We start from the raw sequence: 22,559 nt of genomic DNA, 5'->3' as shown, positions 1-22,559 counted from the left end.
ATGGAAAAAGAGAGGAAAAAACTCAATATATTTCAGGAGGCCAACAAGTGCCTGCAGAGATCAGGATGTAGAGTCCCCAGGACTTGGAAGGGAGCTCAAACCGTGTGTTCCCAATGGAAATTCCTTTGTCCAGCAAACTGCCAGGAAAGCACAGCACACAGAGTGTCCTGGGAGGGCTGGAGATAAGGCCACGTTTTAATAAAGCTGAATTCAAAAGAAGGAATTTTAGAGAGGGAATAAAAAAAAGGTGACTATAAAGCTCATAAAGGCACAAGCAGAAAGTTAGAATATGCCAGAACTGAAGATGCACATTTCAAAGACTTAGAGTCCCTTTGTGAAAATGCTTTATGGTCCAGAATTTATTTACACAATTAAACACACAGACACTGCCCTGCAGGAGTTCTGACTCCGTGCAGCAACTGCGTGGACTTGGACCTGGAAATTAATTCCATTTATGTGTGAGCTTATGCAATGTCAATAGGATTCCTGGCTCATTTGGGGAAGAAATTAGAAGGCATGTAATAAAAATCTTGCAAATGGGGTTTTGAAAATTTGGGAAGACTCATAATTTAGTCAGCTGAATATCATTCCAGAAAACTGAACTCTTACATAAATCTGAGTGATTTAGAGCACACTTTTCTCCAACGGTGAATAATTGTCTTTGTTTTCTAGGTGCCAACCCTGGATGAACCCTGTTCTCAGCAGCTCTGAAAATCAGAGCTACACATAAACCCAAGAGAGGCTGTGCTTTAAATTTATGCTGTAAAGGTAACAAATGTTCTGAAAAATTACATTAAGCCGCTCTTGAAAAACACATTTTTGGTGATTTTGATACCAACTGCTGTGCATTAGCTTCCTATCTCCAAAACTAAAATTACAGTATCCTTTTCACAAGTGTGTTGTGAGGATGAATTAATTAGTGTCTGTGAAGCACTCAGTAAGGCCATATAAAAAATAAATAAAACAACTCACGATGAAATTAGTAACTCCAGGGACTGCAGAGCTTAGCTGAAGTGTGGTAAATCAGGCCTCAACCCCTACACTGAATGATAAGGATAAAAATGGAACTCTGAATACTTTCCATTCACTGAATAGTGCTCATTTTTCTCTTGAATGGAGCAGATATCCTGTGGAAAAAATCCGCTATACAATCATGAGAAAGCCATTTGTAATTCATTACTCTGTTCTATATTTGATTCTGATTAATGTTTTCTTTTCCTTTTCACATGATTTTTCTTTTATTCCCATTTATAGTCCTTTTTTCATATTTTCTTCTAAACAGAACACAGTGTCAGCAAAATTGATTACAAGGAACTTTCCAACCTAACACGTTACAGCGCCTTCACAATTAGGCACAGAAAACTCACTCATTCACTGTGATTTCACTTCATCTAAGGGAAAAAAGGGGGGAAAAAAAGGAGAAATTGCCAGGCAATTTTGATTGCAGTGTTTGTCTCATGTCCTCTGTCAGCAGTGCCCACTCACTGCTCTTTTGTTGGCTCCTAACTTGCGGGCACGCTGTGGGTGGAGAACCTCACAGGGGTTCCTCCAGCCCGAGTCCATCCAGCAGGATCATCCCAGCACAGCTCCTGGCTGCCCCAAGTTCTGCCAGGAGCAAAGGGAAATGTGAACCACAGGAGAGGACCCAACATCTCAGCCAACAGCTCTCACCTCGGTCACTCCAGAGCTTAAATCTTCATGGGCAGTTCCTGCCAAGAGCTCCTGACAGACACCTGCCTCAGCCTGCACATCAGGAAATCTCAGTTCCCCACAGGAAATGCTGGTTTTGGGGTAGATTCCACTCCTGTCCTCCACCAGCCCCTGTCCTAAATCCAGAGCCATGGGAGGATCAGCAAGACCCAGCCCTGCTTGTTGTGCTCCACCATCTCTGAGCAAAATGCATCTCTGAGTTTAGCATCCCTGCAGCACAGATAATGAACTTTCCCCTAATTAGACCAGCAGAAATACATCCCATTTCTGCACAGAAAGGAAAGCCATGCAGAGTGCTGGCCTGCAGGGTGTAGTAATCCTAAAGCAAGTCAAAAGCACTGGGACATTGAGAGTGTATCTTCTGCAAATGTAGTGACCTGTATTTCCTGGGTACCCAGCACTAACCCAGAAATCAGACCTAGAGGGGAAACTGGGCCATAAAGGGAACACGTTTGGCCATAAGGATGCAGCAGCACAGCAAGGAAATTGTATCTGTGCTCAGGATTACACACTGGGCTGAGCATCTGCGATGCCACGGAATTAAAATTAAATGTGGTTTTTGCTGGGGTAATGTTCTTTGGTGACTAAATCAGCCTAAGAATAAAGTAAACTTGTGCAGTCACACAACACCCCCTCATGTTATTAAAATATGTCATTCTCAGATTAATATGCATACCTCAGAGTAATTATGCCCTTGTAACACTGACAGTATTTGCATATGAGGTTCGTCACTGTTCAATGTCAGAACAAAGAGGAAGATGTTGAAATAACACAGTGTCTCAACTAACAAATTTAAAATCTATAAAGCACGCTGAATTACAAAGAGGAAACATGTCACAAGGTGTAGAGTGGTACTGCAATGGATTTTGATCTGTCAGTTTGGGGATTTTCTGTGGATAAGCCTCATGGCTGCCAATTTCACTCCCAACTTCCCCCTTTTTTTCCTCCTACAACTGCTTCCTTCAGCCAAGAAACAACATTCCTGAATTACTCTTCATGTGGGGAGAAAATGAAAATAAAGAGAATTCTGAGAAGGCAGCTGAAAGCAGTCTAGGAGATTGTCCTGGGAAAAGCAGCCTGGCTCTTGAGGAGAGCGAGTGAGAACATCCCAGTGCCTGCAGTGCCACCTTCCACTCCAGCTTTATTGGCACCTGAGGTTCCCAAGCACGATCCCCATGTTCCCACAGCCCACCAACATCAAATGGTTGTAAGGGACAAAAGGGACTACTGGGAGGAGGCAGAAGTCTTTATCCACCAACCACTAAAATGTCACAAAAATCCATTGTCCAAAAAAACATATCAGTGCATTCATATTCAAAAGCTGCAGCCAAATAATTCTGTATCTGTCTCTGCAGAGCAGTGCCCTGCTGTGAGCCACCACTAATGCAGAGCAGCTGGGATGGCCAGAGCCACCCAACCAGGCTGCTCAGTGAGCAACTATTTACAAATCAAAGAGATTTATTTTGTTCCTGGGAAGATACTCCTGAAAGTTTTATTTGAACTGATCATTAGGCGAGCATATAACTCCATTTATGCAAATCCCAGACACAGACCTTCCACTAAGTATTTTGAAAGCACATTAATGACATTAGTTAATTTTATTTGTATGTGTTTGCATTTGGGGATTATTTCGGTACATTTCAAAAACTGCAATCTAAATATCAAAGGATCGTAGATTTAACTACTCATACAGTAGTGAAGCTCTAGGTAACACAGGTTTTCATTTTAAAAAACAAAAAAAATCCCTTTGTTCATGTAAATGTCAATTAAACCACCTTCAGAAATCTGATTCAACCTACTAAATAAATGAGGACGTTGCATGAAAACATATTTTGATTTCTTGATAAATTCAAGAACCAAATTGCCCCAAAGAACTGAGGCTTGTGCTGGGCATTCTAAGAGTTAAACTTGGAGCTGCTTTGCTACTTACCAACCCCTCACTGGGCATGATGCTGGTGAGATGAACGACCTCGAGGTGTGCTGACTGGGACACCAGCGAGTCAGATGAGAGAGAAATGATGTGGTCACAAATCCCAGACAGGGTTTTACACTACAAAGAAAAACAAGTCAATAGAATCCCTCGTATCAAACTGGAACGGCAAGTGAAGAAGTTCTTCTTCTAAGAACTAACCAAGAACAAGCAGATAATTTTAATTCTTAGCGCTGTAAAAACTGCAGGTGTATGAAAGTCAAGAGGAAGAGGTTAAGAGAACAGAAAATGCCATAAATGGCAAGAAAATGTACATGTATGAACAGTTCTGCTGTAGAGGAGTATCTGTATCTCTAAACTATCTTCTCCACTCCAGCCATGGGCACTTTAAAAACAAAAGAACAAACCCAATGAACTTTATCCTTATGATTATAAATACAATGGAAGTTGAGCGAAACAAGTTAAAATAAATCTTACGCAACTGAATAACCCATTTTGGCTACTAAATGATGACATCATCCCTACCAACTGTGATAATTAAGTGAATTCTGCTCTTCAACTTGGAAAATTTCCTTTGTTAAAAATTACCCTGGCAGAGAAGTGCCTCAGTTAACCCATTTCCTGAAGTAAAATTCTTATGCATCTTTGAACACGTCCTTTAACTGATATCCTACATCACTACAACTATGCAATGATTTTGTTATCCTGCCTTCCAGCTAAAGATCTCAAAATCTTAGTGCAAATCCACAGAAACACCTTCAAAGCAGGAGTTCCATTGCATGGACAGTAGCAGTGGGTCTGACAAATTAAACCCATCTGTCAAAACAAAGTTTGTAGGTCAGAGAGGAGCCGAGCTGAACTCTCAGACAACATTCATGTGGAAAGATTTATTCCCAAATCTCTGTGTGTTGCTTAAAGCACACTCCTTCAAAGGAGTCTATGCCTAAAAATGTTTGAACCTAATGTGAAAGAATTCATTTAACAGAATTTCAGGATGGGTTTCTGGTCGAGGCTGTGCTGTGTGCATCTATTTTGCTTTGGGGACTGTACTCTCATTTTTCCTAATTATAGCAAATTCCAGTGAAATCCCTTCAGGGAAGTTTTGTTTCAGGCGTTTGCAAAAGCATGAGGCTTTCTAATATCTCATTTGACACTATCCACAGAAGTTAAACAAATAAAGTTGTCACAATGAATAAGTTAACTGCCTAAATTTATAGGTTGTATTTCCATTCACTGTGCAGTTACTCATCTGGAAATCCAAGGACAGCTCTGGAGCCCTGGCTGTGGCATCTGGATTTTGTATCAGCTGCAGGATGCAAAGCATCCCACGGAGGTGTGTGTGACTGCAGCTAAAGGTCACCATTTCCACAAATATTTCAAGCAGTTTCAGCTCAGGGCCAGAATCCCTGAGCAGAATTTGAGTCTCATCTTCTCCCACCAGAGATGGAGAAACTCAAAAAATCTTCAGTGTAGTGGGTGCCCCTGTGTGCAAGTACATCCTTTATCCAGCTTTTGAATCAGTGGCAAATCAAGATATTATCATAATTTCCAACTGAAAACCTCTCTGTGTCTCAACATTTGAGAGCATTTGCCCAGATTAGATGCAGACTAAATCCCAGAGAGAGCAACACTTTCTACTTCCTACTGTAATGTTTTAACCTTAGAGCTGCCTCTTGAAACTCTCTTTACTTTTTTTTTAGTAAAATAAACAACAAAGAACTTTTCAATAATATCAGTGGTGTATGGAAGGTGACCCTGCCACAGTTAGAATTGTGGGTTAAAAGGTGTAAATATAAATATAAATATATGTATATATATGTGTGTGTGTATGCACACTCCAAATCCCAGAAGGTATCAGGTGCTTTTAAAAGTTCTATTCATACCCAGGTTTGCAATAGTAAGCTTTTTTTTCCCCCCTAAAAGTCACTGCAAGCTTTCTAAATTTAACAGCACATCAATGTTTTATGACAGATTTTAATCCCCGCTGGAAGCAGAGTGTGCAAAAGGCTTTTTTAAAAAAAAGGAGAAAAAAAGAGCCAGGCACTTGGGCAGAGCTTGTCAAAGCTTATCTGAACTTGTAAATCCTTTGAGAGTTCCCTTTCACTACAGGCTTTAACTCTATCTTAGTGTCAGTACAAGTTTTCAGTGCTGGAATCAGGAAAATATAAAGTATTTGAACTTAAAACCAATATCTAATCAATAATCTTGTATAAGATTCTTCCACTCCCCTTCGTCATCAGATTTTTTTTTTTCAGTTCTGAAGGCACAAAATGCTCAGTCTGACAACCAGTGATGGACCAGGTCTGTGGATCTGAGCAGCCATTCTGGTAGGAATATTAACTATACAGAATATTGTGCAGCTTTTGAACCTAAAAAAATTAATTTTTTATTTGTAATTAACTGTAGCTATAACAGAGAACATTACTGCCGGGAACTTTCATTTTTAGCAATGGATATGATTCATCAGAAATTATGCTAAAGAGTAAGGAACTTTATTTTCTTATAACAGCCTTATTTTTTGAAAACAATCATTTTTGTGTGGGGATAAAAATAGAGAATACCAAAGCAGAATTACTTACCACATGAAGAATTTTATTTTCTGTTTCATACACCGTACAATCCTGTGGTAAAACAGAACAAAACCAATTAAATGAATGTCACATTAAATTTCCTATTAAGAAATGAAAGAAGAATGCTGTTAAGAACCTCTTACATATTCCTGATGAACCTTAAAACTTGTTACTTTTAGCTATTTTTTCCTATTTTAGCTATCATTTTTAAGAATAATCCATTTTACAGTCTATGATTTCAGTGCCATCCTCACCTTGTTTTTTACAGGGGTTAAAATATTGTTTTTATTTCATGAAACAAACCGTACAAGTTGCTAAAAGGGATCTGCTGCCTCTGTTACTCATCAAGGTTTGGAAGTTCCCTGAGTGTGACCCTCTGGAATTTGGGACACAGCCACGGCAAAGGGGTTTGAACCATCCCCTGGAGCTCTGCCCCACCTCCTCCTGCCGCTCCAAATCTCAGGTTATATCCTGCTAAAAGATGGAATAGAAAGGAAAACACAGAAAATATCTGTGAGATTGGAGCAGGGTCTCCCCAAGTCCTGGTTCCCCCTGAGGGCAGCCCTGGCCTGGCCTCAGCCCCCGGCCAGGCCCCTCACCCCTTATTCCTTTGGAAAATTGTTAAATCCTTATCCAAGTGCTATTCCACACTGGAATAGCCTTTCTACAGAGCAAGATATGGGATCATTTAAAAAACCCATCCTCTTTATTTAGTTTGTTTTCCTTGAATAAGCTTTCAAGTAAAATTTAACTTACTGATAACTCCTGAGAGGTCCCTTCCAGTAACCAAAGATTCCCTCCGGTGGTTGGAGCCGGTGATGGCGACACCAAGGCTGAGGGTTTTATTGACTTAAGAGTTGGACTTGATATGTGGGTCCCTTCCAACTCAGAATATTCTGTGATATCCCTTCAAGCAGTTTAAGATTCCCTATAGCTCTCAAGATTTCCTCTTTTTACCGGATCTTAATATATTAGCAATAAGAGTTAATTGCTTCAGATCTCTCACGAAACAATCCCAACCCCCTCATTCCCTGTGCCCTGAACACTCAGATTGGGCTGGGACCCTCTCTGGAGGTCTCTGCTCCCCTTTTCCAGCATCCCAAACCCTTGGCTGTTCCCATCCAGCTCCCAAAATTTGTCCCTTGGGTGTCCCTTCGAGGATTTTTTTCCTCTGGGCCTGTCTGAGGCGGCTGCTCCGAACCCTCAGCCCAAGGAACTGCCCCTCCCTCAGCTCTGAAGGTCAATATTTATTTTGGAGGATTGCTGCTCTTGTGGAGAAATTAATTTCTAAGTGACTACAGTTTAAAGAATATTGCTACAGAATAAGAAAGTCAAAATCAGAAGATTGGGAGCGCAAAGCAACACAGAGGAATTTATATTAGCATTTCATGGTCAAGTATCCCTTTGATGTTTCCTCTGTATTCATACTGTTATTTTCTAGAGCGCAAAAAAGAATTCAATTAGTCAGTTTGGCTGGCAATGCCCAAGGCAGTTTTTCCTACAAGTTTTGCACACTTCAAACAGCTCATCCACCATCTCCTCTTAACCCTCCACGTACCAAGAGAACAAAATGATCACAGCAGGGCTTCCAGCTTGACTTCCAAGCTAATGTTCCTGTCTAAATTATTCCTTTAATTTCTGTGCTAGAAATACAATATGAACCTCCCTCTGAACAAACTTAATTACTTCAGGTCAAAGAATAGAAGACTTATGTATAGTAAAACTGAAATTTTACTGTTTTGTAGAGCAGAATTAATGTTAGCTGTACTTATGTTGCACATTCAAGATAACATTAGCATGAAAAATGTTAATGGCTTTGGGATTCCTTCCAAAATAGATGCATATTGACTTTTTTTTAAAAGACATCAGACTGGTTTAACAGAGAGGTTAAAAGCACTTGCAGTGTTATACTAAAATATTAAGATATGTAGGTCACAATATTCTTCTGATTTATTTTTCTCTGATAAATAGCAATGCACTAGGGATCTCATTAAAAAAATAATCTTCCAAGACTACCATTTATAGGATGTTGATCTATTTTTCTTACAACATAAATAATAGTTATAGTCACATTCTTTCTACCTTCTCCAGTAGCAAGATGACATGATAAAAATATTTGTTTTTAAAGTTTAAAATAACCTTTAAATTAGAAGCTGTGTTCTATTTCCCCTCTGTAAAAGGATCAAACCCAGGAATTACAAAACCAGTCACAGGAGAAGTGTTGCAAACCAGGCAAGGACTGCACTGTCCTGAATGTCTGAAATTGGAAGGAGCAGCACACTTTTGTCTCTGATAAAGTGAAGCTGCTCCTCTGCATATTCATAAAGAGAAAAGGTCAGTGGGGCTTGTGCTCACCCACAGTCTAGTCAAAATTTCAATTTCTAATTCTGAAAGAAGGAAAAAATGCAAGTACCACGAAAATCTACAGATGCCATCAAGAATGTTTTATGGCGAGTTCTTGAGGACGGTTAACTAACACATAAAAAAATGTGAAATATTTAGTTCATTAACTAAGTTCTCTAAATGAGTGTGAGTTAAGTCAATTACTGAAAAGAAACTGAGACCTTATAAAGGAGAATTTTCTACCAAAACACAACAGGAAAGTCCCACAGCAGTCTCTGAGTGGTGGATATGACAAAGAGGTATTTCAAAATACATTGCTGGCATGCATAAAATGAAATACTTCTGAAATTCAGACATTCAAAAGAAAGAGGTTGCTCTGGAATCAGACAAATGTACAATGGCAAATGCACAGAACTGACTCATTTTTCTTGGTTCAAAGGTAGGGACTTGATCAGAGTGTATTTTTAGAAAAGAGTGAACAGATGTTTGATGAAATGTTCTTTAGCAAATGCAAGCAAAATAAGATGGAGGAGCTGAAAGCTGAAGTCTGCAAAGTTCAAACTGAAAATAACAGCCAGGTTTTTCATGGCAGCTGCTGGATCACAGGATAATTCAGGTGGAAGGGGTCTCTGGAGGTTGTCTGGTCCAGCCACCTTCATGGGGAGGCTGATTTGAAGTTTACTCCAGGTACAGAAGTTACTAAGAAACAACAATTCCTATCAGCTGCACTGCAAACTAGATGGCTTAAAAACCCAGAAAAGCCATGCTTCATCCTAAACACAGTATGTGGCTAAAAACAGGACAAAAATCCATGATAAGGTGTCTGAATGTATCTCAGTGAGGTTAATTAGACAGTAACAAAGGGGAGAACGAGCAAAATTTTGTTTGGCTTCTGTTGGAAAAAGGCTGAGTTGTGCTGACATCCTTTGGTAAGACAAACACACTTTTTGTTGAGAGAAAGTTTGTTCTTGCAGGTCAATGAGTGTATCAAATGCATCTACCTCAGATTTAAACATCTTTGACACAATGAGGAAAAATTAGATTCCCAGCTGCCACTAAGACTGGGAAACTCTTTATACTCAATGGAAAATTAACCAATGGCTGCGCTTTGTGAGCAGAAACCCAAACTTGTTCTTCCCCAGTTCCTCCAGTTGTCTTTCCCTCGGGGCAGCCTTGGTGCTAAAGCATGACCAAACCCAAATTTAGTTCAGTTATTCTGGTGGATTCCATTTCAGAGCAGGCAGGAGCGTGAGTGCACCTTGAAACCGAGCTGTAACTCAAAGTGAAGTCAGCAGAGAGCTCAAACATCTCAATACCCTGATCTAACGTGCTTTTTTTGCATACTATTACAAATACATTTTCATGGGATATTGCACTCAAAATCAAGATGTTTCTGCAGCTCTGTGCATGACATAATTCTTTCACAGTAGCTTAGTGAAGGTGATCAAAAGGGTTAAGAAAACTGAGCAGAATAAAATGAATTTCCAAGCAGAAATGGACAGCTGTAAAACTCCTCTAAAATTAGAGAATGAGGTTTTCTTTTAACCAGCATGAGCAGATGTTGTTTAAAGTTAAATAAGTGACTATTCATCACAGCATTTGCATGGTATGTAAATAATAATAATACATTAAAATAAACTTGATCTAGGGTTATGTCACTCAGATCACACAGGACATCCGAGCATGAGGATTCATAAGCACTTTCTATATTAAACTAAGGTTAGAGGGCAATGTCCCCTGCTAAGAAAATTCACCTGGAGTGGCAGCTGCAAGTTGTGCACACAAAACGTGTTCAATTTGCACAAAATGTCAAAGACATTCCTCACTTAGTGTGCCAAACCTGTACCCTTGACTGCTGCTTTCACACTGGCTGAATGAGGTATTTAAAATGTATGTAATTCATAAAACAAGGAGTAGCTGAAAGGATCTGAGAGCCAGGTTTCTATTAGCTATGCCTTTCAATTCATATTCCAGCCTACAGCTGAGCCTGCAGTTCTGGTTTAGGTGAGACATTTCTGCTTTCACACATTAAGGTCAATTTTCCTCAGATTTAGTGACAGCAAAGCTGTCTCTCTATGACTGATTTGGTTTTATCTGCTCTTTCTGGTGCTAAGTTGAATATAACATAAAAAGATCTTAATAGACAACCATCAAACAAGCCAGATCTGACAATAAGATAAAGAAAAGACAAAACTTGATTTGTAACCTGAAGAACTAACTAAGCATTTTTCATCTTGGAATGACTCAGAGTTTATGCTAAAAGATTGTTTTTAAGTTGTCAGAAGGAGGACAGCTTTGGGACTGGAGCTGAAGAACTGGAAAAAAAATAAAGAACCAAACTTGCTGGCAGAGGAGAACAGAATTTCATCTGCCAAAAGCTGGGACATGAACGACAGAAGTGGAGACAGCAATTCAAAATTACTCTATTTTCACCTGGACCACAGGGAAAAATCAAACTCACACAAACAAAGTACAATATCAGCTGAAGGACAGAATCAGAATCTGGACTTTTTATACTGTAGAGAAGTTTATTTTGCTTAGTCTGTAAATCAAAAATAGCCTAGTGCTATAAGCACCTTGTAAGAGAAAGCTTAATAAAGATACATAAATAATTAAATGCCGACATAAGAATTTCTAAACTAAGAAAAGAGAAAAAAGGATCTTTGTTTTCTGCTGCAAAAATGCATAAAGGACAAGATTTCCAGGAGGAGTAAAGCTGAATATTATAAAATAAGGATAATAGTGTAAAATACAATGACATATTTATCAGCCTTAGTTCTTTTGCTTCAAGAACTGAAATAAAATTGGAGGGGAAAATAAAGTTTTCAGAACTACTACTCCATTACTGCTCCAAAAATAATTTGTAACTGAGTTCTGTGTTTGGTCTGCTGGGAGGGTGAGTGGAAATCTGTGGCAGCACAGGACAGAGGCAGGCAGGGGGGTCCTCTGCATTGGAGACAGGCCCAGCCTAAAGTCCCTACAAAACTGGAGCTTAAGCCAAGCTTTCTGCTTGCTCTCCCTCCTTCAATCCTTTCATCCTTCTCCTCTTCTTCATTCCTGACAGCCCTGCCTGTTCTCTGACCTCTCCACATACCCCAGGAACGCTCTTTTGCCTCATCAATATTTTATCTGCTCACAAGGGGAGTGCCTCATTGTAAATATTTGTAAAACTAATTTACCCTCAGTCTTTCAGTACCTGTGTGTCACCTCTTGTCTCATTTCAGGGGCAGACACTGCCAGAGACTGTAATTATATTATTATATTTTATTGTTATAGGCTCACAAGCCTGACTTCCAGAAGTGTTTGGACAATGGTGTCAGGCACAGGGTGGGATTTTTTGGGGTGTCTGCGCAGGGCCAGGAGTTGGACTTGGTGATCCTAGTGGGCCCCTTCCAACCCAGGATGTTCTATAATTCCATATATTATACAGAACTAAAGACCAGATACATTATTTTGATGTCCTTGTGGACTGTACCATATTATAAATAACAGATGAGTGTCAGTGATATCACTGTCTGTTCTGTAGTTAGTTGTTTAGTATTGTGATTATTTCGTGTTCATCCCTAAAAAATTTCCATGCTCCTGGCTCTCCTTTCAGTGAAGAAGCCACAGTGGAGGTTCTGGATATATTTGTATGTATTTTAAGAACTTGTCCCCAAAACATTTTGGATCGTTCAGATTTTAATCTGGAATAACTTGTCAGCAGTAGTTCAGCTGTTTCCCACTGTGGCTTAATTCTTCTGTTTAACACTTGCATGGTAGGAAATTGCCTGGCATGAAATTGCCCACTCAAGAGAAAAGCGGATTATTTTTAACTTCACACCATCCTTCAATCTATCCAGGAGGATCCCCAAAGTCCTAAAATCTTCCTGTCCCTCCCAAAAAATAAGAAAATGGAAAGAACAGAGAGGTAATGCTGTAACAACTTTTCTGGTGATGCAAAAAGCTGTGATTACTTTTACCATTGCAGTTTTTAAGCAGTGATGTGAAAGGACTCAGAGCACAAGAGAGCCACTCCTACCTGTTGCACAATGGTTGTTAGTTCCAGGCACAGTTGAACAATGTTGTTTTTCAGCAGTGAATATTCTGTCACGCTGACAAACGGAGACCTGGGACAGGGGAAGGTTTATTCAGCATTAGAGAACCACAATTTAATACAGGGATCACTTCTACAGCACAAAAATGCCAAATCACTTTAATCTCCAGCAGCAAGTTGCACGACTTTTGTAATATACACCTTTGAAACAAGAAAAAAATGCAGGCAGGATGTAAACTGGATTGTGGCCAGAACATCAGAAGTTCTTGTTCTTATGGAGAATAGAAATAGGAGCCTTCAAATAACCAGAAGCAGCCCAGATTTTCTTTGTAATGCTTATTAAAAAGATGGCATTTCTTGTATGACATCACTCCTCAGCAGCAAGCAGCACCTTAATTCAGAGAGCACAGTAATTCTTACTTAGTCACAGCTTCCTGCACACTCAGATTTTCTTCAGGCTTTCCAAATTCTGGCTGAATCTGACCCCGTTTGAATTTATAAGAACTGACAAGGTCATAGCCTGAGAGAATATGACTGCTGGCATTAGGTTAGGAAGATGTCACCAGGATTATACAAATCCTGTAAAGGAGGGTGATTCACTCTCACTGTGATTTCTAAGGTGCCATTTATACGTTCCAGAGCATTCCGATTCCAGATAAAGCTATTCACTGCTCTAACTAAAAAGGAAAACAAGACAGTGTTTGGGGTTTTATTCCCAACAAGAAAAATGCTGGTTTAGGTTTTGGTTTCTGTCTTGCCACAGTCACAGGGATACTTTTAATCAAATTTTCAGTTCATAAATGTAAAAACACCAGTGGCTGGTTGTTGAGGATTAACCATCACACCTGTACCTAACACATCCAGACTACTCCTGATAAATAAGAACATTGAATTTTCAGACTAAGCAAGTAGTATCATTTATTTTGAACATTCTTAATTGATTTGCTCAACTCCAGCTTTTCTGTGTCATTTTGATGGCTGAAAGAGAGCTCAAACTCTACCAGCTCTCCTTCCTTGCCCTTCATTCTCAAATTTCTGATGATGTTACCAGCTGTGGCAGTGAGAATAGCACAGAAATATTCATTTCACACAAAATCCAACTGAAAGAATCTCAGAAAGTACCTAGATCAAATTTTAACACTCTCCTGACAGAGAAGGGTACTAAATTTCGCTTCCAATATTTCACAAATTTCTAAAAATTTAGAGCTGGAATTCCAGAGCCGCCATTTTAATATTAGACTTTTACAAGAGTAAAAGAGGCAAAGAAAGAACAAGCACAAAACTCTCTAAAGAATTATTCTCATGCACAAGGGACTGAGGAACAGTTAATTACCTGTCCAGCCAGGCGAGTAAGTTCTTGGCAGCACCAATCAGGTCAACTACAGAGGTAAGAAAATCATTTGGCAGTCGTCTGGAGGCCCTGCCATCGTAATGGCCGCTCCTCCTCCTACCCGTTATAAAGTTCTGAAGGTTTTTGGCCGAGGCGTTCAGCTTGTGAGACAGAGTTCTCAGGTTTTCAGTCTCCAAACCGTAATTCTGAAGGGAAGAAGAAGATTGATAGAGTGTGTGGTCAGCTACATGGACCAAACTGTGAGGAGGAACATCCTGGGTCGCCCCGGCTGAGAGAGTGGTTGTGGCTACCTGGGTTGAGATCAAACAGGGATATTTGGGTTGGGACACTCAGGGTGGACCCAGTCTGGGACACAGAATTCCCAGTCCACCACAGCTCACGAGGGAAAGGCAGCAAGGATCCCATGTGCTGAGTCTCAAGGTCTGTCCTGCTCTCAGGAAGGGCAGCTGAGGGAAGGAGAGTGCTGTCCCCTCTCTGCTGTGGCACTCACTCTGGCTTCACCCTGAGAATCAGACATTTCCATATTGTTTTCATCATTTCTAGCCACTTTCCCAGGAAAGTAACTATAAACATAGGTGTTTATACATCCATTAAAGGTTTGCCTTTTGATGGACGTCTCTCACAGCCAGTGTGGTTGGGAAGGTGGTGACCTGACTATCCAATCCCTGGTCAAAAACCTATAAATAATGAAAAAACAAATAAACTTCTCTTCTTTTTTCACTGCACTTCGAGCTGCATCCGTGTGAATGATTTCATGTCCAACAGTGACACTCTGGAGCAGTCCCACTGCACTGGAATTCCTTCCCCTGAGCAGAACACCCCCTTCCCCTGCCCTGAGAGTCAGGAATAACGTGGTCCATGGCCTTGCTGAGAGGTTTTCCCAGGAGCAGCCTCTCCTGAGCCCTGGCACCGCTGGAGAGCCCCAATCCCACGAGGGCTGGACTCGGGAACATGGAACGGGATCAGGGCAGAGGCAGCTCCTGCTGCCCACGGCTGCACACCGAGGAGTCTCAGAGAGAACATGTGGGAACAGCTGCTCGTGCCTCAGAGACTCCAGCCAGGGACAGGGCTTCATAGTTAAGAATTCTGAATGGATTTTTGTCCATTGCTCTAGTTCTGCTGGTGGGAGAAGGGTTGAATCTAACCAAAGATTTCCAAACACAAGTCACTTTTCCCTTTACCCACATTCCTTCATCCGTGTCTCAGTCCTTTTATCACCAGTCCTATTCCCCACTTAGTCCCAGATAACAAGCACAAAGATAGTTCAAATCCATCAAATAATTCAAATTCACACAGAAAGTCCCAGACACACTGAATTGAACCCAGATTTCTTGCAGCCCCCACATGATGTAGGACAAGAAAGAATTTAATGAGCATTTATAAATAAAATAACATAAAATAACATAAAATAACATAAAATAACATAAAATAAAATAAAATAAAATAAAATAAAATAAAATAAAATAAAATAAAATAAAATAAAATAAAATAAAATAAAATAAAATAAAGTAAAATAAAGTAAAATAAAGTAAAATAAAATAAAATAAAATAAAATAAAATAAAATAAAATAAAATAAAATAAAATAAAATAAAATAAAATAAAATAAAATAAAATAAAATAAACTCTCAGAGTCTGAATTGATTGCCCACTGTTTATTTCAAGTATATGTTATTACATATATTATTATTATATATATTATGGAGGACAACAGATCATGAATATCACACATTAATATTTTTGCCTAAACTTCTTCCTCAAAGCAGAGAATAAAGAATTGAAAAGAATACACTTCTTGACAGATGCTAACCTGGATATTTGTACTAGAAATAATAATTTTCAACTCCAGAAAAGGGAAATATACTGACCAATAACAGGATTATTAATATGGGGGTGTATGGAAAGCAAACAAAGCACAGACAAACACTTGGTGAAGTGGTTTGGACCTGTGACAGCTGGCACTGGGGACAGCGCCTTCCCTGCCAGCTATTCTCCCTGTCAAAGTTCACTCCGAGAAATAAATCAAGGCCTTGCCTCCAGCTTGGAGGGAGATCTGTGAGAAATGAAACACTTTGCTACCTTAGCTGACTGCAAAGAATTAGATTTAAATACCAGGGAGAGAATTAATTCCACTGTTAGCCTCGTGCCACAGCTAAAACATGGTGGTAGTGGCCAGGCCATCCCGTTCAAATGAGGAACAAACTGTCTTCAACATTTTTCCCAGAACAAATAGGGCACAGTTAGCAACAGTGTCACCAGAGAAAGTCATTCTCTTTTGGAAGAGTTTAAAGAGCCAGCTGCATGTGACATTAGCATGTCTTCTGTTTAATATCACATCTAATCTTTCTTTTATTAAAGCACTGGAGGAATTCCCTGCCCTGCTCTGTTTTCCTCCTGACTTCCACTCGTGCCAAGATGATGACTAAGTGGATGCACTGGGATGCCTTTTCCAGCTCTCAGCCAGCTGGGCAGGGCTGGTTTCCCCTCAGAACAGGTTTCATTCTGCACATTCAGCAACACATTATAAAGAATGATAAACTAGATCCTCCTGGTTGCTTATTCCTGTGGAAACAAGCAGGGAAAAACCTCTCCCAATAACTTGTTATTGCATAAAAGCTCTGGAAGTCCGTCATTTTGCTTTTAAGAGGAGTTAAGCAGGAAAGGACACAGTTTGATCACTGAATCTATAAATGCCAGAGGATATTGTAGATCCCAGCAAGGGTAATCAGCCAGAGAGATCTTCTCCAGTCACTGGAAAACAGAGGACTGGGCAGGAAATGTGTGTGAGGAAATCCACCTAGTGAACAAGTGCTTTGCTTTATCTTGAAGTTTATTGCTTACATGTCAATGCCAACCTCAATTAGTGTCAATGTAAAATTTAAAATACAGCAAAACGTAGATAAAATATATCCATAAAGATAATCAGAAGATGAAAGGAAATTTTTCAGCACAGTAGAAGTGCTGATGCAAGTTAGTGGTTTACCTGAGACTGAGTGGGGCACAATAAAGGGGAAAAGATAAAACTGTAATGAAAGTGACAGTAAATCAATGTCTTTGTAGAAGTCAGAGACATTGGGTTGTTCTAGATTTAAGCGTGTCTAACTCCGACATTTTAATTTTTAAATCAAACAATGTAATCATGTACAAAATGGGAAAAATGTGTTTAAAAGTAAATCTTGAAAATATCCGTGCATGCTGATGCTACCAAACCCCACTGTGGCAGGATATCAGGAGATATTAGGAGAGGAGTGAAGGAATTTGTGGCTTCTTTTGGTCCAGAGTCAGCAACCAACGTGATGGGGATGGAGGAGATTGTTCCAGAGGAGAAAAGAGACAGGAAATGGGTACCCCCCAAAATTGAACTGCATAAATTATAACTCAGTGGAGATGTTTGAAAACAAAGAATTGTAGTTTCTGGCAGTGATTAAGCAGGTGAGGAGCCTTGTGGATGGCTCTGCCAGTATCCAGATCTCTAATTCCTGTAGGCACCTCATCTCCATGGTGTAACTGAGAGAGTCTCCGAGCTGCCAGACTAAATCATTATCACAGCTGCCAGGCCAGACTTCAGCTTTCACAGCCACACATTCTGCTCCCCCTGTGTTAAATATGTGCTGCTCTTGTGAGCCATGCCATGAAAATGATGCTCCTGAGCCTGGAAAATTCTGTCTCCTGGCAGGAGATTCAGGTGATTTCTTTCTTGCGCTGTAAATCCTAGATATAATTTCTGGTTTAAAAAAGAAAGATAGAAAAATAAAAGGGAAAACCTCTAGAAGGTACAAGAGGGTGCCATTAGCATATGCAGGAATGTTTTTCATCCCAAGAGCAGGGAAAAATAAACAAGAAAGGATTTTTCCATTCCCTGGTTGTTTCACGATGCTTCGGATTGTTCCATCATCAAATGACTCAGTTAATGGAAATGGATATACAAGTTTAGAGAATGAATCCCCACTACCAAAATGACCCCTGATGTTGCCTGTCTAGAACCACACAGCCACAAAATTTGTCAAATTATCCTGAAATCTGGATCAGGAAGCTGCTTAATGAGAATAGAAAGTTGCCTAAAGCCACCAATGCTCCATTTCAGAAAAAGGGACAGGAACGTTGCACAAAGTGCCAAAGTAACAGCACACCTTGAACACAGAAAGAGATGACTGGAAAATCTGTTAAATATTTAAATTATTTCATATAAAAGCACAGATCAAACAGTAAGAGCTTCTGTATCTCCACTGACAGCATTATTACCTTCACACACTCAGAAGAGTTACACAGATTATCTGATTTGTTCAGCGACTTATCCCGTGTTTCAGGCTGGAGCTCAGCAATTCCTGACACCCCATTCCATGACAGGAAAGAAGGATGTCAGGAGGCAGAAATTAAACACAAGGGTGAGATCAGAACAAGCTCATTATGGAGGAATATCATTAGCAAAAGGCTGGGATGGAGTTGTGCTTACAGTGACACTACAGCTGCTTTGGGTGCGAGGAGAACTCTGCTGGTGCCTGCAGAGCACAAGCTCCTCAATGCTCCTATTTCCCCTCTCACCCTCCCAATTCCAGCCTCTCTGTCCTAGTTCCCCCCTCCTGCTGGGTCTGAGCTGCTGTGCTGGGACTGTTGGAGATCCCCCAGAGCTTTCACACTCGGCTGGGTGTTCTGAAGTACAAGGAACAGGTGGCTGGTGTCAGAAATGGCAGAATTCAGGTGACAGGAGAAAATGACATTTTTTTTTTCTGAGCGACCTGAAGCAGTTTTTCCTGATGCAGAGAAGGTACAGTGTAAGGGAGAAGATGTTGAATACTCCATATAATTAAAATCAGAATTTTGGAAACTGAAATATAAGAAATACCCCTCCAGACAGGTATTTCCTCTTTTTCCCAAAATGCAGAAATAGCTAAAGCACATTCACCGTGAACCTTCCTGCCCTGTGCCACAATTCCAGCTAAAAACTCTGCCTGTTTTGTACATTCTGGTTTGAAGTTCCATTTTTAAATAATTGAGCAAATTTTGTATCCTTCTGACAAAATAAGATCTGAGCTTTTTACATGTTCAAAGAAGTGGAATGAAAAAAAACCCTTCAGCTATGGCTTCAGGTGTTCTTATACCTCACTGCAGGTAAGCAATAACATCACAAAGGAGGATTTTATGCTAATAAAGCAATCTGGAAGAATTTTAGATACTGAGATAAAATAGTCCAAATTATTGTAGCCAACATCAAGATAAAAAATAATGAATATAATGGGGAGAAAAAGCTAATCAGCTTTTTGTAAACACCAGCACCCGAAGATCAAAATCCAAGCATGAAATATCTGCAGTATATGAAGAGTTTATTTCTTCTGTGGAAACCCCCCCAGCTTTTTTTCTTACAGGTGGAGCTGTAATGAAATTGTTTTGCTGTAATGTGACATACAGAGATAGAAATAATGTATGCACACCGAAATTTAATAGGCACAGGATGTAATTTTAGCTAAACAGTTTATATTGCATAAGTAATGACTTTAACTCACCTTAAAAACAGATTTCTTTTTAATTATAGTAATTTTTGTTCATGTTGTCATTTGTGAGAGTAGTCAGTTAAATATATATATATAAATATATGTATAAATATGTAAACACATGGGTGCATGCACAGCTTTTTCTGTAGGTGATACTTTGAGACTGTTACAATTTTCACTGAATATAAAAGAGAAATAAAAGGGCAGAGCAGGAGATCTGACTGAGGAGGTGAAAGGAAACAACACTGACTGAAATTCAAGCACCTTACATGGAATTTGCCACATTCAAGGCATTTAAAACACCACAACCTAAATATTGAGCTGCATTTCTATATTTCATGCAAAAGCTTCAAGAACACTCTAAATTATTGGGAATTTAAAAGCTCCATCTCCAGGCACTTCTTCCCCAATTCAGCCTGGTTTTAAACCCATTCTCAGATCACCCATAAATTGATTTATTGTGGCTGTGCAGCACCTCAGCAGCTCTGTGAGGATGCTCCATCCCCTCCCTGGTCCCTTCCAGGCTGCTCATGGTCCCCAGGAGGTGCCACCCCTGTCCCACCTGGGGCTCCATCACAGCCCTGAGACCCCTTGGGAAAAATCCCCGGAGGAGCTCTGGGATTCTCCTCTGGGAAAACACGGAGTGCCAGATGGGATCCTGCAGCTCCCTGCTGTGCCAGGGCTGCTGCTCCAGCTTTGCCGTGAGAATCGGAGTTTTTGGGATAGCATGGAGCCAGTTAGCCTTTAATAAAACCAAGCAACACAGTCTGTTTGAAAATGAAAGCAAAAGTCACAATTAATCATACACTGATTTTTGCATAAATCTGACACGTCCACAGAATTAAAACTGTCAAAACAAACTTTTTTAATTTAGATTTTCTTTCTGGAGGGACGTTTTTAAAGGTTAAGAGCCTTTGAGACAGTGGGAACCTGATTCTGAAAAAGTGTCTCTGTAAGCACTTCTTTGATTTCACTAAAATTCTGTGGTGATGTTTTTATGATAGAACTTCAATCTGAAGATACTGAGATAGCAACAAGTCCAAGTGGGTGAGGCAGTGCATTTCCACCAGGTGTGGAAAGAATTTACAGGCTGGACATCCTTCATCTGAACAGCAATTTGAAAAAGGCCAAATACATTTTTCATTTGGGATCCTGTGAATCAGTGCACAAGTTCAGGTCTAGAGACTGGAACCTAAAACTTAAAATTTCCTGAATGGTAAAAAAGGGTCAATTCTTATAATCAGATGCAAGTTATGACACCACTTGATAAAAAGTTTAAATAAATCAAAGAAGCTGTAAGTTTTGTTAAGGAGAATGTGTTAGATGTGGTTCACAGAGTTTATACACTGGCATATTCAATAATTTATGTATTTTATAAGTATATATAAAATCCTAGCACTGTTGCTTTGCAAACTATAAATGTATTAGGAAAATAATTTCCATTCATGGCTGGGGAATGCAGCTCCAGTGAAATATGGCCCAAACTTGGTTCAGCTTTTTCTTTAAAAGCTTTTCTCCTTCTAGATCAGGAAATTGGCATAATAACATATAATGAATATATAATAAACCCAATCCTTCTGCCTCTCTTTAACAACATTTGCCCATCATTTCAGTTAAACTGCAGTATCATAGCACAGTTTATGTGCACAGAACGTGACATTTCATCAAAATAAAAGTATGGAGTTCGTTAATAACTATGGTAATACTATGCAAATATGCAACATCATAATACAAATTAGGGTCTATTATTTGAAACACCTCGATGCTTTTTTATGTGCAGCTTTCCTCCCCTTGTTCTGCCTTCCATTATAATTATCCCACCTTGCTGGAGCAAATTGTGTCACAATTCTTTGTCTCCTGAGTCTATAATTTGGATCTTGTCACGGTGCTTCCAAGCACTCCATACACCTTCCTATTATCTTGTAAATAGATAAATTAAGTAGATCTGGAAATAAGATTAAATATTTTAACCTATTAAAAAAAATTAAGATCTGCATTATATTTTTTTTTTCTTCAGAAATAGCTTTAGCATTTGCATTGCAATTGAGATATATATAGAGATATATAAACGTCATCAAACATAATTATAATTGTCCTGGAAAGTTTTTTATTTTTAAAAAAAGTGATTTTTATTTCAGATAAGAATTAGAACTTGATAGTCTTTCCTTAAAAATTTGACTCAAAAAGATTGTAAGCCCAACCATTGAAACAGGTATTTTTTTCAGAATAAGGTTTTAAAATAAATTGTTAACTTCGTGTTTAAGACTTCAGAGTCAGATGATTTGGCTTCCTGGTGAGAGCAAAGCAGCAGATGAGGTCAGAGATGGAGATGCAGACTTATTGTTCAAGGATCTCAGGTTATGTAAGGCTTGCCCCACTCTAGGCCAGCCTAAAGCTGCACAGTGCACCAGTTCCTGCCCTGGGCTGATGAAGATGAGCAGGAATTAACAGGATCCCTCATCTCCTGCCTGAACATTTGCTAAGGAGCTTTTACCTGGCAGCTCCTGCCACAGATCTCTGAGCAAACTGCACAAAGCCCCCTTGGTCTGCTTAATCCTAATGAAGCACCGTGATTTCAGTTGTGCAATAAACAAATACTCCCCCTAATTGGGTGAGCTTGGATAAACTGGAACATCTCCCTGGTTTGGTTATGGAGGCTGCACAGGGATTTATAGAGAGAGAGAGAGGAGCCATGCTGTGGGACCAGTGCCTAAACCACAAAAAGGTGTGAGGAAAGCAAATTAAATTAAATTAAAGAATGGATTTTAAAAATGTCCTACAGAATTATACCAATCGAATCCACTGAGCAGCCAGACAGGGATATTTGTGTGATGGGTGTGCATATTCTGAAAATGCATTTCCAAGCTCTCTCTCTCTGCCCTACAGGGTCACACAACGAGATCCAGCACATCATGACACCTTGTTTTTGGCTAAGGTCTGTAAAAATGTGGGATCTAGTCAGTTCTGTAGACTCCTGACTTCCATCGTGGCATGAAGTGTAAAGAAAGTGCATATACTTTTAAAGTTAATGCCACTCTGAGTATGCTGACCATGCTTTAATTATATTTTTTTCCCACGTACATTTTGGCTGTTCTCCTTCCCCCCGCTCCCACCCCCTTGAAGAAATTTTAA

The 22,559-nt window shown here is 39.7% G+C and overlaps 1 protein-coding gene across 1 annotated transcript in view; it reads right to left on the bottom strand.

The window, feature by feature from the left end:
* Positions 1 to 22,559, bottom strand: part of LOC111928567 (connector enhancer of kinase suppressor of ras 2-like) — a 167,423-nt gene that overhangs the window by 70,354 nt on the left and 74,510 nt on the right. The window contains exons 4-7 of the mRNA XM_086850852.1: positions 13,923 to 14,125; positions 12,575 to 12,662; positions 6,220 to 6,261; positions 3,641 to 3,760 (exon numbers count right to left, since the gene is read on the bottom strand). Of these exons, the coding sequence (XP_086706978.1) occupies positions 3,641 to 3,760; positions 6,220 to 6,261; positions 12,575 to 12,662; positions 13,923 to 14,125 (453 nt within the window). The remainder of the gene's footprint in view (positions 1 to 3,640; positions 3,761 to 6,219; positions 6,262 to 12,574; positions 12,663 to 13,922; positions 14,126 to 22,559) is intronic.

Source organism: Cyanistes caeruleus, chromosome 14 (assembly GCF_971803275.1).
Source record: "Cyanistes caeruleus chromosome 14, bCyaCae1.hap1.1, whole genome shotgun sequence".
Classification (NCBI taxonomy): domain Eukaryota; kingdom Metazoa; phylum Chordata; class Aves; order Passeriformes; family Paridae; genus Cyanistes; species Cyanistes caeruleus.
This window is presented reverse-complemented; position numbering and strand designations above follow the sequence as displayed.